This window comes from Ornithorhynchus anatinus, chromosome 17, assembly GCF_004115215.2.
Source record: "Ornithorhynchus anatinus isolate Pmale09 chromosome 17, mOrnAna1.pri.v4, whole genome shotgun sequence".
NCBI lineage: Eukaryota > Metazoa > Chordata > Mammalia > Monotremata > Ornithorhynchidae > Ornithorhynchus > Ornithorhynchus anatinus.
The window spans coordinates 31,973,885-31,990,341 of NC_041744.1; the positions used below are offsets into that span (position 1 = coordinate 31,973,885).

Sequence of the window (16,457 nt, forward strand, 5' to 3'; positions counted from 1 at the left end):
TTGGGTTCAATTGTCTCTCCTGCTTCCAGGCTTTGCCCAGGCTGCTGTCACTTATCTCCCCCTTGTTCTCTACCTGCCCCCTTCACTCCAGGCTGATCTAGTTACCACCCCCTTCATTTAATATGCTCTGACCCCTCTCTTGGGTTGTATCCTGTAGCTGGAATGTCACTGTCCTCTTTCCTGCCAACCATCCTACATCCCTGCCATCTTGAAGACCCTCCTTCACATGCCACTGAGGATTTTGACTGATTCCACCCTAACCTCATGCTCTCTCCCTCCCATTTTCTTTTTTCCACACCTCCAAACATATTCTCTAATCGGGAAACTCAGGCTTCTAAACCCTTGCAACTGATCTTGCTGCCTCACTTGTCCATAATGAGACAGTTTAATTCACTTAATGATTGCCCATCGGTGTGTGTGTCTTTTGCCTATATTACGTTGGAATGCTTCAGTGATGACTCGTTAAATTGTTAGTTCCGAGTGCACTGGGACCATGCCTGTTGACCCGATCGTGAACAATGCACATGGCAGCACATAGGATGATGATGTGATGGTGCATTGACCCTGCCCTAGTTCCTATATGGGCCCAGCCCACGTCTATTTCCTGGAAAATCTTGATCTTGATTAGTCCCCTTCCTTAATCGCTGTCACTGTGGGGCTCAGGGCTGAATAAGAAGTAGAGGGTGAACTCCACTCTAGGGACACAGGTGAGGGCTGAAGCATCTTGAATGGGTAGTAGGTGATGTTACTGGACTTGTTCCAGGCGGGATAGAACTGAATCTCCAGAGCTGTCAATCCAGTGGGACATGAGCTGTAATTACTTCTGACTCATAATATTCAACATTCCTAATCTTGCAGTAAGTAAACCTCTCAATGGGAGTCAACTGTTCACCTTTTGGAAATAAATGAATATTTTTGTGACACCAGGATGTAATTTAGTGTTCAGCAATAGATTTAATAAGCCGCATCTAAAAAAAACTTGGTCATTTTACTCCCAGAACGTACTTTACTCACTGTAGAGTAGTCTACTAATTAATTTTGACAGAAGTGCCTCACCAGAAGGTCTTCATATCCCCATGCTGCATAGTGTAGTTTAATACATGTACAACTGAGTGCATTGAAGTTTGGAATGTTTTATATGTATAGTCTGAGTCCATAATCTTCCATTAGTATCATTCCAAGAGCTCTGTAAAGCCTTGGTAATAGTGTGGAAGCCAAGGTCTCAAGTGAGGCATTTTTTGGATTAACTTTGCAAACCCTCCCTTATTAGCTTGGGCAGTTGATGGTTGGCTGAGATTTGGAGCCAGCCCATTGCCTCAGGCGAGAAGCTTCTATATACCTCTTTTGGGAGATAGCTTGGGAGTCAGAAGGACCTGGGTTCTAATCTCTGCCCTGCCACTTGTCTGCTGTGTGACCTTGGGCAAGTCACTTAACTTTTCTGTGCCTCAGTTACCTTATCTGTAAATTGGGGATTAAGACTGTGAGACCCTTGTGGGACAGGGACTGTGTTCAACCTGATTAACTTGTATCTACTCCAGGGCTTAGTACAGTGTTTGGCACATAATAAGCGCTTAACAAATGCCATTAAAAAAGATGGATAGGTTGGGCAAAATGGTTTTTTTTTCCAGATTTGAAAGTGTTGAGTACTTCGAGCCCGGGCTGATAGGCATGTGGTTTGAACAACACTGACAACTTGGATAAAATGGCTGGGAGTGTCTGCAGTATGGTGCTATAACTCTCTGGCACATCTTGAGGTGTTGAGCCCAGCTGGTGAAGTCATTGAGGCCTGAGTGGCCTTGGTTCTCTGCCACTCCAAGGCCCCCTTTCTGTCTAGTCTGGGCAGCTCCCACCTGCCCAGTTGAGGCTTGATGGGCCTGTTGATTCTGAGGCATCCAGTGTGACCTTGGGCAGCCATACTGGTGACCCCAGGCCTTGACTGGTCACCCCAGGCCTTGAAGAGACCCCACACCCAGGGCTCAAACAAACAGTGTGAAATCTTTTGCTTCTCTGCATCTAAAAAACATCATGAAATCATTCACAGACTTATTGCAGTAGGAACACAACTAAGATGATAAGGCTTCAGAATCACTCCAAATTTATTTTTTTTCTGTAGAGAAATAAAATCTCTTCTGGTTCTTTTTCCTCTCTGGCCAATCCTTTCATTCTCCTTCCCTAGCTCTTCCCCTACCTCCAATCCGCTAACTGGATGTCCCTCAAGGCTCCGGTCTAGGCCCTCTTCTCTTTTCAAGTTTTCAGTCACTCCCTTTGGGGACTCACATGATCCCAAGGTTTCAACTATAGCTTTTTTGTGGGTGACTCCCAAATCTAGCCACAACCTCTCTCCTTCCCTGCAGTCTTGCATTTTCTCCTGTTTCCAGTGCATCTCTACAAGAATGTCCCATCAGCACCTAAAGTCCATTATATCCAGAAATGAACTCCTTGTCTGACTACTTTCTCTCTTTCCTCTAACTTTCCTATCATATTTAACAGTTCCTTTGGAGGAACTACCAGCATGATGTATAATAATAATCATGGTATTTGTTTAAGTGATTACCGTATGCAAAGCAGCAAGAAGAGGGGTTTCTTTCCATGGGCCGAGGCATGGCGAGATAAGAGGACTAAGAGACAGATTCAGATCAAGTGATGGGCGTTGAAAATAACCAAGGATGGAGGGAAAGGTTTTGTGCCCAAAGTACCAAACGGAATGTTGGTTGCATGTAGGTCTTTTCAGCCATTCTAGCGTGTTCGGATACAATCTCCCTGTCAGTCACATTAAGAATGACAGCTGTAGAAAGAGAGTCAACTCAGATAATCTCCTTGTGCAGAATTTAGTAAATTCTGTTCAGACCAATAAAAATCACCCCAGGCTTTTAGTTTTGAATCTGGAATGAACGTAATACTTAAAGAAAGCAACTCTTTGTTCAGAGTAAGTTTCCTAGCTGTTCTCTTGCTGTTTTAAGTTGTGATAGAGTTGTCCTTTAGTTCAAGATGAAGGTGAGACTGCATTTCTGAGTGGGGCTATCATGGAGAGAGAATCTCTTGCATGCTTGCTTGCACACTGGGCCCATGAAAACACAGTAGTGCACCATCTCAGACCCCAACCTCTCCGTTAGGTATTGCGTAGGCACCAAAGATTAAGAGGGAGAAATTATGTCCTACACCAGCAGAACTGACTCTTCTCTGGTCAAAAGAGAAAATATTAAAGATTGTAATTTAGGCAAAAGTCTTTAGATCCCACCCCAATTACAATTGACAGAATTATTTAACAGTCATAAAGTTTGTCTGTTTTGGCATAATACTGGAATTATATTTAAGTAAAACAAACCAGATGTTGAGGGGTGCCTTGTGATAGATAATTCAGGAAGTAAACGCTCTTTATTATAAATTAGGCAGTGGAAGAAGTAAAATCAATATTGGTAGTAATTTTTATCAACTGGGCAAAGTCTAGACCACTGGTTCCCCCCATTTCAACCTTTCCCTTCTCCCTCTCCTCCTTCAAGACTCACCTCTCCATAAAAAACAAATATTTCCATCACCTCTGGTGACGACTCCGAAGGAGGGAAGTAATGACAGGTCTAACTACTACACTAATCCAAGCACTTACTATATCCCACCTTGACTATTATATTAGCCTCCAACTGGACCTCCCTGCCTCTCTTCTCTCCCCTCTTCCGTTATACTTCACTATGCTGCCTGCATTGTTTTCCTAAAAAAAATCAGTCCATAGCTTCCCACTTCTCAGAAACCTCCAGTGGCTACCCATCCTCCTCAGCAAAAAATAAAAACTCTTTACCATTGACTTTAAAGAACTCAATCAGCTCTCTCTCCTACCTGACCTCACTGATCTCCTACTACATCCCAACCCACACACTTGACTCCTGTAACATCAGCCTATTTAGTGTGCCTCAAACTCATCTATCTTGCTGCTGACCCCTTTCCCACATGCTCCCTCTGGTATGAAATTCCCTCCCCATTCATATGACAGATCACCTTTCTCCCCACCGTCAAAGCCCTTCTAAAATAACATCTCCTCCAGGATACCTTCCCTGACTAAGCCCTCATTTCCCCACCCTACTGTGTGGCTTATGCACTCAGATCTGTACCTCTTAAGCAGCGTGGTTTAGTGGAAAGAGCCCAGGGTTGGGAGTCAGAGGTCATGGGTTCTAATGCCACTTCTGCCACTTGTCAGCTATGTGACTTTGGGCAAGTCACTTCACTTCTCTGGACCTCAGTTCCCTCATCTGTAAAATGGGGATGAAATCTGTGAGCGCTACGTGCGACACCCTAATTACCTTGTACTACCTCCAGCGCTTAGAACAGATCTTTGCACATAGTAAGGCTTAACAAATGCCATCATTATTATTAAGCACTTGATATTCCCCTCACCCCCTGAGTTCTTAGTACATATACTTACACTCTGCCATTTCCCCTACTGGCAATTTATTTTAATGTCCTTGTGGGTATGGATCATGTCTACCAACTCTGTCAAATTGTATTTTCCCAAATGCTTAGTACAGTGCTTTGCATACTGTAAAGACATATTGAATACCATTTATTGATTGATCCTCCAGCTAAAAACTGAGGAGATTTTGTGTTAAAACCCCAGAAGGAAACCCTAAAGGATCTGATTCGTGATTCTTAATGAAAAGGTCACTGCACGTGTGTGTGTGTGTACGCATTCCCATATTTTAATATGCCAGTATTTGTCGTTAAGGTTTTCTCTGCTTTGAAGTTGCTTTAACAAGTTCATTTTAGGTTGGATTATTGAAGCAGGAATATTTCTGCTTTTTACTACTTCAGATATTTAATAAAATCATAGGTGGTGTTCATTAAGTATCCTCTACTCCACTAATACTGTTTTTCAAAAGTTTTTATTGAATTCCTTCAATAATTAAAGCCACAAGAATTGCTGATTTGGTAAAATACGAAATGGATTACAAGACACTCTCTGGGAGAACCTGTGTTCATACAGACTTAATGATTTCCATCTGCAGGTTTAGCCCATTGTCCTGTTTCTTGCAAATATGTTACACTTATCTATTCTTGAATATTGTTTTATTCCAGACTTAAACTAGCTTTTAAGTTGGCACCTTAGTAATTAGCATCAAAGTCCATTAGAATTTGTATTTTAGTCTCAGAGTTCCTCAAAATGACACACACCAGGACCTACTATTTGGTGTGGTAGCATACTCTGTGTTTGTGCTCAAAAATTGCTGGAGGACAGTGATCAGATCAATAGTTCAGTCTCTTAAGAAAAAGCTTCCCTTGCTTGGAGAACAGCTTTTCATAGAGGTCAGATTTTAGGGTGGTGTAGGGAAAGTTTTCTGGATTATATACTCTGTCCCTTCTTTCAATTTATATCAAAATGAGAATTACTTGAAAAGATGGGAATAAATATGTTCTAAGGAAAAAGTTCTGCTTTGCTTCTAGCAGATCTGGAGGTGTGTTGTTTTTTAAAGTAGAATGTGTAGCAGATATCTTTCAGAAAAAATAATTTTATTACACAAATATACTAAGAAAAGTGAACACTGGCTGGCTGACAATTTTTTTTCATGAAATTTTGTTTTCATAGCTCAAGTCAGTAAATATGGTAGAATGAGCTAGGGATATTGTGTCTGTCAGAGTCAGAAAAAGAAGGCCAGACAAAAGGTGGATGGCCTGTCTAGACTGATTTTTAAAGTATATTCATGTAATTGCACACATCATTTGTACTCATTTTTAAAATATCTCTTTTGGAAACAAACATGGGAACTTCCAGTGTTGATTACTATTCTCAACTGCCACATCCCAAGGTGAGAACATAGAAACTCTTCCCAGCCCTGTCCGGTTCTGCTTCCATATGAGTTCTTCCTCCAGCCCTGACAAAGGCACCAGTTCTGGGCTGATCAAACCAGTCCAGATTTGGTGCTTCTCCTGCCCCCCCTGTCTTTCATCATCAATGGTATTTATTGAGCCTTACTGTGTGCAGAGCACTGAACTAAGCACTTTTCCCATTTCATTGCTCAACAGCCCTTTCACATGAACTGGGAAGGTAAGAGGAGACAGGATGAGAAAAAGAAAGTCTCCTCAGTCGGCTAAGACAAGTTTCTTGGAAATAGCCAAAATTATTTATGATCTAATTATCTACTTTCTAGCCAGACCTTAGAACTGTGGTTGGGGAACAGTGTGACCTAGTAGAAAGAGCTTGGGCCTGGAATTCAGGGGACCTAGAATCTAATACTGGCTCTGCCACTTGCCTACCTTCTGACCTTGTGAAAGCCATTTAACTTCTCAGTACCTCAGTTTCCTTATCTGAAATACCTGTTCTCCTTAAACCTCCATTGGGTGGTCCCCTCCCAGCCTGGGGAGTGGGGCGGCTAAGACATTCTGGACCCTCTGCCTTCCCTACTCCCTAGTGAGGCTGTAGTGGAATCTGTAAACTTGTTTAGGGCAGGGAATGTGTCTTCCAGCCCTCTTGTATTGGCTTTGCACACAGTAAACACTCAATAAATTCCATTGATTGATTGACTGGATGCTACCCAGAACTACTCTGGGATATGGGGGGGCAGAGGTGAATTAAAAGCCAAAAGTAGTGCACAAAACTAAGGTTTATACATTCAACTTTGACAGTTTAGAGACACAGATCTTAGTGTCAAGCCTCTTCCTTGATGCTTCCAAATCATTAATGATGAGCAGGGCCTTAGAGCTGATTTTTTTCCTCCAAGCCCTGTGATGGAGCTAATAAAGTTTGTATAAATGATCTTGTGATGATATTTTTGGATGTAAGCCTAATTATAGCATTTATTAAGCACTTACTCTGTGCCAAACACTTTGCTCAGTGCTAGGTTAGATACAAAATGCAGGTTTACCTGATAATCTATCCCACGCAGTCAGAGTAACCCCGTCTCTTGCCCAAGACCTTGGGATTGATAGTTTAGCCAAAGATAAGCAAAGGAGTGCTTACTCCTTAGCCAGTTAGTCCCTGACCTCACCTGGCCACAACCTGCTGGAAAACGCTATATCATCCAGTCCCTATTCTTAGAAATGTAGATTTCTGTGGCATGGAGGAGTGGAGAAACAGTATAAACTGGGACTCCCTTCCCTAAAAGAGCCAGCATTAATGAAGGGAAACAGAGCAAAATGAATGGTGTCAGAGGAAGAAACTTGTTAATGGCCATGAACACCCTCCCGTCCTGACCAGCTTCCTTGGTTGGGAATTGAATTCTCCAGGACAGCATTTGGGTTTGGCCAGAGGCAGATTTCTTGATCCTAAGAAACATTCTGTGTGGATAGTGTTTACATTCTCGTTCCGTTCATTTGAGAGAACAATGCAAAACTATACTCTTGGCAAGCTGATGGTGACCCCGCCTAAGCAGAATCTGTGGCCATCTGAGGGGTAGTCAGCTCTCCCTACTGGCTATTGGCACTGATGGCTTTATTTCTGTATGATTTTAACTGTAAATAACTATGTGAGAAGCAGCGTGGCTCAGTGGAAAGAGCCTGGGCTTGGAAGTCAGAGGTCATGGGTTCGAATCCTGGATCTGCCACTCGTCAGCTCTGTGACTGTGGGCAAGTCATTTTACTTCTCTGTGCCTCAGTTACCTCATCTGTAAAATGGGGATTAACTGTGAGCCTCACATGGGACAACCTGATTACCCTGTATCTACCCCAGCACTTAGAACAGTGCTCTGCACATAGTAAGTGCTTAACAAATGCCAACATTATTATTATTATTGTTACATGACTTAGATTTTTTTTTTCCAAGTAGTGGTTCCCAAGCCTTCCTGATTCACTGTTTTGAAAGTCTTGAGAGAAAAATCCATTAGTACGTATCGCTTAGTATGTGCTAATTTCTTGGTACATTAAGGAGATTTAGAGGGGGAAAAAAGTGTTTATCACCATAGATTTTGTAACCCCTGATTGGGGAACAGAGATGAAGAAAACTATACCCTCGGCATAGTAACCCACGAACCTGTGGGAGTGCCCAGGAACCGAAAGATAATACTCTTTGGTGAGAGCTTCTTGGTGAAGAGAAAGTGTTGATTTTTCAATCAGTAATACAATCTATGTTTGGAGATTAAAGGTCAGTGTTTCCAATGAATCAAGCTTTCAGAAGGTAGTAAGTACTGTATTATCTGAAATCAGTGTATTAGAAGTATGTGTCCAGGCATTTTTAATTGAATCAATGTTCATTTTTAATGTCCACACACTTGCAGTAAAGGCAACTATTACATTTGCAGAAGATGCATCAAACAGCCTGAATCCTATCAGGTTATCCTTGTCTTTAGGGGAGGAATATATCTTCAGATAGAAACAATATTTGAGTGGAAAGAAAGCTTTTCTGACATTTTGTAAAGGAAATGTGCTTGTTAACCTTTACCAGATTTCACTGATCTTGCCACAGGAATGAAGGTAATTTGAAATATCGCATCTTCTGATTCTCACTTCTCATGTTACCTACTGTTCAAAAAGGCAGTAAGAAAAAGACTCCATATATACACACATTGCAGAGTTTGGGATAGGGGAGGTGTCTTTTGTTTTTCGGGCCAGGCTTTCAACTAGTCATTTCTCACTTGCTTTTTCAAGTAACTGTTTCTTATGCAGGACTAACAAAATCAATTCTTATCTTCATTTTCAGTTCTACCTGCAAAATTTTACCTTGTATCCATATCCTAACAGGAGGTTTGGTGAAAGAAAACATTAATTGCAGCTTTTAAAATTCAACCCATTGTGGCATATGGCTTTATTATTTGAGAGTGAGTAACATCGAAAGAATGAATAATTTATTGAGGCCAGAAATGTGATCGGCACTGGGTGGAACACCAAGGTGGGCGGGATTCTTCTTCCTGGAGTTACAGTGGAAGCCAAAAGTGAAGACAGAAGAAAATGTTTGCTGAAGTTATACTTGTTTTGGAACATATTGGCTCCAACTCTCCAAAAGTGACTTTTGGGTGATTTGTCTCCAGTTTTTCTCCAAATCATGACTTCAGAACAGTACCACATGTTTTTGGGGTTTTTTCCTCTTTAAAGAAAATCCTGCTCAAATTCCTCATTTCCATATTAACATGTGGGGGGCCACAGTGCAGACCAAGGAATGCCAGATTCTTTGGGCAAAGGAGTTTTCCTTTTAGTGGGGAGGTTCCCTTGCTAGTCACAATGCTAATAATTGTGGTATTTGTTAAGTCTTTACTATGTGCAAGGCACTATACTAAGTGCTGGAATAGATACAAGCAAATCAGGTTGGCCACAATCCCTGTCCTACATGGGGCTCATGGTCTTAGTCTCCATTTTATGAAGGAGGTAACTGAGGCACCAAGAAATGAAGTGACTTGCCCAAGGTCACACAAACAAGTGGTGATGGGATTAGAATCCAGTTCCTTTCTGACTCCCATGCCTGTGCTCTATCCACTAGTCCACATTGCTTGTCATGTTCTTCAACTTTCAATTCCACACTATTTGAATGACATCTCAGTTCAATTCATTAGTCATAGGAAAAAAAGGAATTATAAACTACATAGAATACAGCGGTGTTTTGTAGGTACATTACAATCCTCAGTTCCATGCCCTTCAAATAGGGGAGAGTCATTAAGTTTCAAGTCTAGGAAGTACACCATTGTCAATTACCCAGTGTAATATTTCTTTTGTTCAGACAAACATGGACAGTGTTGTCCTGAAGAGAGCGTTACTGTTAAAATGGAAATCAGTTGGATTATTCAATAATCACAAGTTACTGGTGAGAGGTTATAGCTCCACTTAAAAGAATAGTGTTCAATTTGGGGTTTTGCAGTGCAGTGTGAGTTTTTTAGTTTGTTGCCAACTGCCTGTGGGCAGTTTTACCTTAGTTTTGTGAGCCTTTTGTTTCAACTTTGCTTCCCTCCAAAGGGCAGGCAGGAATCATGTCTAGTAATTCTACTGAATGCTCCAAACTGTGTAGTACAGTACTTGGCACAGAGGAAGCATTCAGTTAATAGGGTCAATTGATTGATGTTACAAGGGAATGGTTTGCATTTCATGTGCTTTCAAGCTAGTTGAGTTCATATGGTATTTAGACTCAGGTCTTAAAAGGTAAACAGGTACAAGAGTGAATGACCAAAAAGAGACCAGTAATGACTTGTGTGTAGTGGATTGAGCATGGGTTGGGGACTCAGAAGGTCATAGGTTCTAATCCCAGTTCCACCACACATCTGCTGTTTGACCTTGGGCAATTCACTTCTTCTCTGGGCTTCAGTTACCTCATAGGTAAAATGGGGATTGAGACTGTGAACCCCACATGGCCAGGGATTGTTTCCAACCTGATTTGCTTGTTTCCACCCCAGCACTTACTATAGTGCTTAATACATAGTCAGCACTTAACAAATATCATTATTATTATTAAGCATCCATCTAGCTGTGCAAATTATGAACATACAGAGAAAAAGGCAATATGGAACAGTTGCCCAGTACTTAAACATATTCTCTCACCAAATGGTACAGGTACTGTGTCTGATGCAATTATCTTGTATCTATGCCAGCACTTAGCCCAGTGCTTGGCACATAATAAGCACTTAACATACCATTTTTATTGTTATCATCACCCATATGGAAGGGTGAGATGGTTGTGTAGCCTTAAACTCCAAAGGACTTGTTGGAAATGATCCATTTACCACATTACTCTTAATTTTGTATTCTCTGCAAGTTTCCTCTTCTTCATCTTCCTCCCAATTCTAATTTGCTCTTTGCTTGCTTTCATTCAATCGTATTTATTGAGCGCTTACTATGTGCAAAGCACTGTACTAAGCACTTGAAATGTACAATTCAGCAAAAGATAGAGACAATCCCTGCCCAGCAACAGGCTCACTGTGTGCTTCCTGGCAACATGGAGAAATCCATGTTATATTTCTTTAGGAATGCCCAAGAACCCTTTGGAAATGTAAAGCAATAACCTTCATTTGTCTTTGACTATTACGGTATTTTCCCAAATGCCTAGTATTTTTCTGCACCCAGTAAGCCCTCAAATATTGTTGAATTAACCATAGTTACTGGGAAAGTACTGGGAAATCATGGGCCATGGTAGAGATTATTCAGTAATTTGTTTTTTAAAAAACACTTCTGCTAAAGCAAGACATGATATCAAACTAATTAAGAATTGCTTCTTTGAAACAAAATTGTTTAAATAAGTTGCTCCTTAGTTAATAAAGATGGGTTTTTAGTCAAAGATATGGAAAACTATGAAATTTTTACCACAGAAGATGCAATTAAGCTTTAACATAGAATTCCTTAAAAGCATGAGGTGCTTTATCATTATAGGGTGGTAAAAGAGCATCCCTGGGGAAAATAATTTCTGTCAGTGAAAGTCCTACTTCAGTTCCCCCGTATAAACAAGCTGATCTGTTTGATGTGGTGTACTTAGCATTTTTCTATCTGCAGAAGTTGATAGCTTGTCTCCAAGGCATTACTGCAAATTATCAACTTCTAATGTACTTTGCTCCTTGGTCTGATTTTGCAAGTGACATTTTTATTGAAACTGAGCTCCCATTATTTCTGATCCTTTTTAAAGTTAATTATCTAATGCCCGTAGGTTGCTTTAGCATGTCTGAGCTGGTGTGCTAAGATTTTTGCAAAGGTTGCTGGGTCTTAAACCAACTTCCTGATTCTCAAAAATTGCTACATTTGCGCACTGGCTATAATCTTGTTACCAGTATTTAAGGCTTAATTTGGGACTTTGAAAAGTGCAGCTGGATGAATATGTACATGTTCATTGTGATTATATTCGGCATTCCTGTAGAACTACTCATCTTTCAGCATAGAAGACGAATGCCAACTAGTTTATAACCTGTAAATGAAGTTTTAAGCTCTCAACTAATCTGCTTATTCTTTTTTGTTTTTAAAGATCACCCAAAGTGCGGACAGGGGCAACCTCTCAGAGAAGCAGATTGGTCCCCCGATGCAAGAAGACTCCAAAATGCCAAATGACTTTCCTGGTTCAACGTCAGACATCAAGACAACCGATAATGATCGGCAGCCAAGAGAAGGCTTTTTCCAATTCCTTGGAAACTTGTTCAATATATCTGCCAAATCGTCTCTGGGGGAAGCTAAACAGCCTCCCTTTAAAGAAGAACCCAAGAAAACAGAAAGGGACTCTCCTCAAAACCCCATTTCCCTTCCCGAAGGAGGACTGCCAAAGGAAGCAATAGTGTTGAGCAGCTCACTTCCTGCAGGGCAACCGCTTGCAGCCAATGAGAAGGAAGACCCTGCCACCGCCAGCCTCTTGGCCCGTGTCTCTGAGGATGCCGCACAACGGAATGGACAAGAAAGCAGTGAGGCTGTAAAGTAAGCTCAACATTGAGTTGAAATAACCCGGGTAATTGACCTTATGGTGCAAAGTCCTCCGATAGTGGGGAAAACCTTTCGGAAGGCTTGCACTGTGGGTGGGAAGTGTGTGGGGGTGCATGTGTAGCAGCTGCCATTCTATGTAGTAGGATGGTACCCGCAGGAAGCAGTAACCAGTGAGGCAGAGGCACAAAGAACATCAGGGACCCAGATTGATTCCCCCCGAAATGGCAAGGCAGTTTTCTGCCTCTGCCCTTCCCCCAGAGGACACGTCTGGGTCCGTGAATGTGTTTGAGGAGATGCTTCTAGGAATAAGCTCTGTTCCATGAAAAATGAGGAGAGATGCCACATTAGCAGTCCTAGGCATTGGAGTGAAACTTTTGGGTCACTTTGTGAGCTGGAAACAAGCTGAAATGAAATTCCAGACTCGGCTGTTTGAACAATCTTCCCCAGCTTTTCTTTTGGTTACTGAGGCATTACATTTGACTGTTCATTATGCCCTATTTCAGTTTCTTCAGTTGAGCTAAAGGAAATGTTCTTTCTCTGCTACAAACCCACATGGCTGTATTTTTTTTATAGTATTTGTTAAGTGCTTACTATGTTCCAGGTGTTGCTTTAAGCACTGCAGTAGATACGGAGTAATCAGGTTGGACATAGGCCATGTCCCCATATGGGGCTCACAGTCATAATCCCCATTTTACACATGAGGTAACTGAGGCACTGAGAAGTTAAGTGATGTGCACAAAGTCACGCAGTAGACAAGTGGCAGAACCAGGATTAGAACTATGACCTCTGATTCCCAGGCCTGTGTTCTTTCCATTAGGCCATGCTGCTTCTTGTATTGGGCTCAATATACATTCTGAGTATATTGTAAACTAATCTCATAGCTACAGAGGTAACAAATGCAGCCCAGTGATTTGACACTTATCATTTTTCCCAAGGTGGGTGGAATAATACAGAAGTCTCTGAGGTGCAGAATGCTTTACCTGTCATTGAATATCACTTTGGGCAGATCCCTGAGCTAGAACCTAGAGGAATTGCAAGAGTAAGCTAACTCTTGGGAGCACAGCTAATCTTGAATGGCCAGGCCAGTGTGAAGGAGGAATGAGCCTTTTGTGGTTCACAATAATGTGCCAAAATGTCAAACACATTGTCATATTTCCACATTTGCATGGTTGTGTGTAGATTCTTTTATAAAATAACTTTAAGCCGGTTAAAGCAACAAGTTTGGCGGCAAATTCTAGATTCTCACTTAGAGGTATATTTCACACCTATGAAAATAATTGAGTGCTCTAAATTGATTTTTGTTTTGTCTAGGGAGTTACTGAGGGAGAGTTAGAAGGAAAGTTTCAAGCTCACTGATTTGCTATGGGTTGGGTGCCAGTATTATATATTGCCATTTGTTTGTCATCTGATGAACAATGGTATCATCATTGCCCTCTCATAAAACTTTGTAACTATACCTGCTTGCTCGCATCTAGGTTTTTATAAGCAAAGCCAAGTATCTTTCCTATTGCTACAAGATAACAGTATTCTTTCCCTCTTTAAATAAAAGGAAATGTTTAATGGTAAAACTAACATAACCTAGGGTTGCAGTTAAATGAGTCCTTCTGCTGAAGAAGTAGTTTAAATGGACTCCTTTTAGCCTTCCATTGAAGATTGGGTTGTTATTTTAGGTGGTCTTTTCCATTTTAGTTGGATGGAGTTTCTCCAGGATAAGGTATTATTAGCACAAGGCAGACATTTGTATAGTATCTGGAGGTTCAACTCCACATTTGAATTTTGTTGTAATGTTTTGGGGTAAAAGATCCAAAATTTTAGAGGAGACCAGACTTGTGAAAGTTTTTATGTATATGAAATGCTTTGAAAAGCATTTTGCTTTCCAGGAAACTGCTTCATATTTTATTTTTAAATGCCCAGGCTCAGGCAAATCTTGAACTAAGAACCACACAATCTGTGGAATTGCTACAGGTTTTTACTCCTTTGAAATGTAAAAAATTAAAGTAAGGGGTTTTTTAAATCTTTTTCCTACTGAAGAAAAGTTCCATTTTGAAACCCTTAACCTATTAATAGCAACATGGTTTTAGGAAGTTTTCTGTATCTCCAAATTATTATTATTTTATTTTTTCATTTTAGTGGGGGGTGGCATTCACAACCATTCTGTGTGGATAGCCAGTGTTTCTACCTATTTATAGATGAGACTGAGACTATTTGAGAACTCTGTATTTCAAACAGGGATTAAAAAGTATCTCATAATTCAGGTTTTTCATCCCAATTCATGCTATTTCATAAAGTAAGATTTTCAGGATTATATTTTGCTTAAAATCCAGGGCGACTTTAATGATCCCCCCTCCCCCCCCACACACACACCCCTCCCCCCATCACTCCTTTAAAATGCAAATACCTTTTACTTTCAAGTTCTTCCTTTCCCAGTATTTGCTCTGATTTCAAACTGTTTGCCCAAGATGGACAGCTTTATCTGTTCAGATTATCCCCTGTCTGTTTCTGACTGACTTTTCTTTGGCAGTCTGCATAGACTAGTTGGGGATTTTCAGGTAGGAGACATTTAGAATTTAGAGTTCAGAAGTGACACTGTCGATTTTAAGATTTTAAAGTTTGTGTCCATGGGTGACTAATGCCTACAGTCCATCCCTCAGTGCGTGTGTGAAAAGAGTGTCCCCTGTCCTCCTGCTGCTGCATTGATTATGTGCAGGGCCTGGCAAAGGGTTTGAGTCTGCTTCTAGGTCTCATGATGCCCTTGAAGCTTCTGCTCAGAGACGCAAGTCTGGCTGGTGCTGCTGTTTCTCAGCCCTGCTCAGCTCTGCTGCCTCGTTCAAGGTTTTGCTTCTTTGGGTCTTTACACCCTCAGATACACAAAACTCTCCCAGAAATGCACAGTCACATCCAACAAGCGTTGACTAAAAACTCCTTTTCTGAAAAAGACTGAGGCAGACTACCTTTCAGGGAGGGGTAATATGTAACCAGTGATTCAGTCAACTGTTGACTGAAGCATGAAGGCAATGATTAGTGTAAAATACTAAATTGGGATCTTATAGGAGCAAAACAAGACTTCTGACTTAACTCCCTACTGCTTTCTGGTTCATCTGGACTGATCCTGCCATTCTTTCACAAATTTTGGCCTGCTTCCACCTGAGTCCTCTAGATTGTAAGCTCCTTGTAGGCAGAAGATGTGTTTACCTAATCCATTATATTGTACTCTCCAACGTTACTTAGTACAGTACTGTGCACTCAAGAAGTGCTCAGTAAATACCATTGATTAATTGACTTCCATAGCCTACAATCACCCGGAAACTGTATTCCCATTAAGTTCCTATCTACCAGGAAATCTCAAGCTCTTCATTCTTTGTAAACTGCTTAAAATTTGCATCCTCTGGGGAAAATGGTGTTTAAGCACTTACTACGTGCCAGGCACTGTGCAAAGTGCTGAAATAGATACAAACTAATCAGGTTGGACACAGTCCATGTCTTTGAGGGGCTCACAGTCTTAATGCCCATTTTATAGATGAGGTAACTGAGGCACAGAGAAGTTAAGCGATGTGCCCGTGATCATACATCAGATAAGTGGCAGAACCAGGATTAGAAACCAGGTCTTTTTGATTCCCATCCCTGTCCTCTCTCCACATGACCATGCTATTTCTCTGTCCTGCTTTGAGTAAATAGTAGCTCTCTGTGTACTTGGACGGTATTTAGGATGGGAGTTGGTACGGGAGCCCATCAAACTGGCAAGGAATAATGTGAACTACAACAGCATTTAGAACGGAAGTTGGTACAGGAGTCCATAAAACTGAGCAAGGAATAATAATCTTGTACCAGAAGGTCAAGGTAAGGAGGTAATCGTTGGGTGGCCAAACTGAGGGATGAACTGCAAAAGTGCTGCCTGTCCAAAATTATCATTTGACCTTCTAGAAATGCACCATCCTTCCAAATGTTGGGAATCTAAGGGACAGAAGCCTCTCTCGCTCAGGATCTACTGGTCATTCTGTGCTCTGATCTGGCCTGCCATTCAGGAACTGGATAATGACTCTAGGCCTGGAGCCAGGAAAGGTGGAATTCATGAGGTCAGAGAGTAGTGTTTGAGGGTTACAAAAGAAGAAAGTCCAGTAATGCCCAGGGTTTTCAGCTGGCTGCTTGACAGAAACAAATACCTT

General features: G+C 41.3%; 1 protein-coding gene across 1 annotated transcript in view; it reads left to right on the forward strand.

Moving 5' to 3' along the window:
- The window catches only part of CRYBG3 (crystallin beta-gamma domain containing 3), a 95,061-nt gene that overhangs the window by 23,014 nt on the left and 55,590 nt on the right, over window positions 1-16,457 (forward strand). The window contains exon 3 of the mRNA XM_029081995.2: window positions 11,849-12,288. Within this exon, the coding sequence (XP_028937828.1) occupies window positions 11,849-12,288 (440 nt within the window). The remainder of the gene's footprint in view (window positions 1-11,848; window positions 12,289-16,457) is intronic.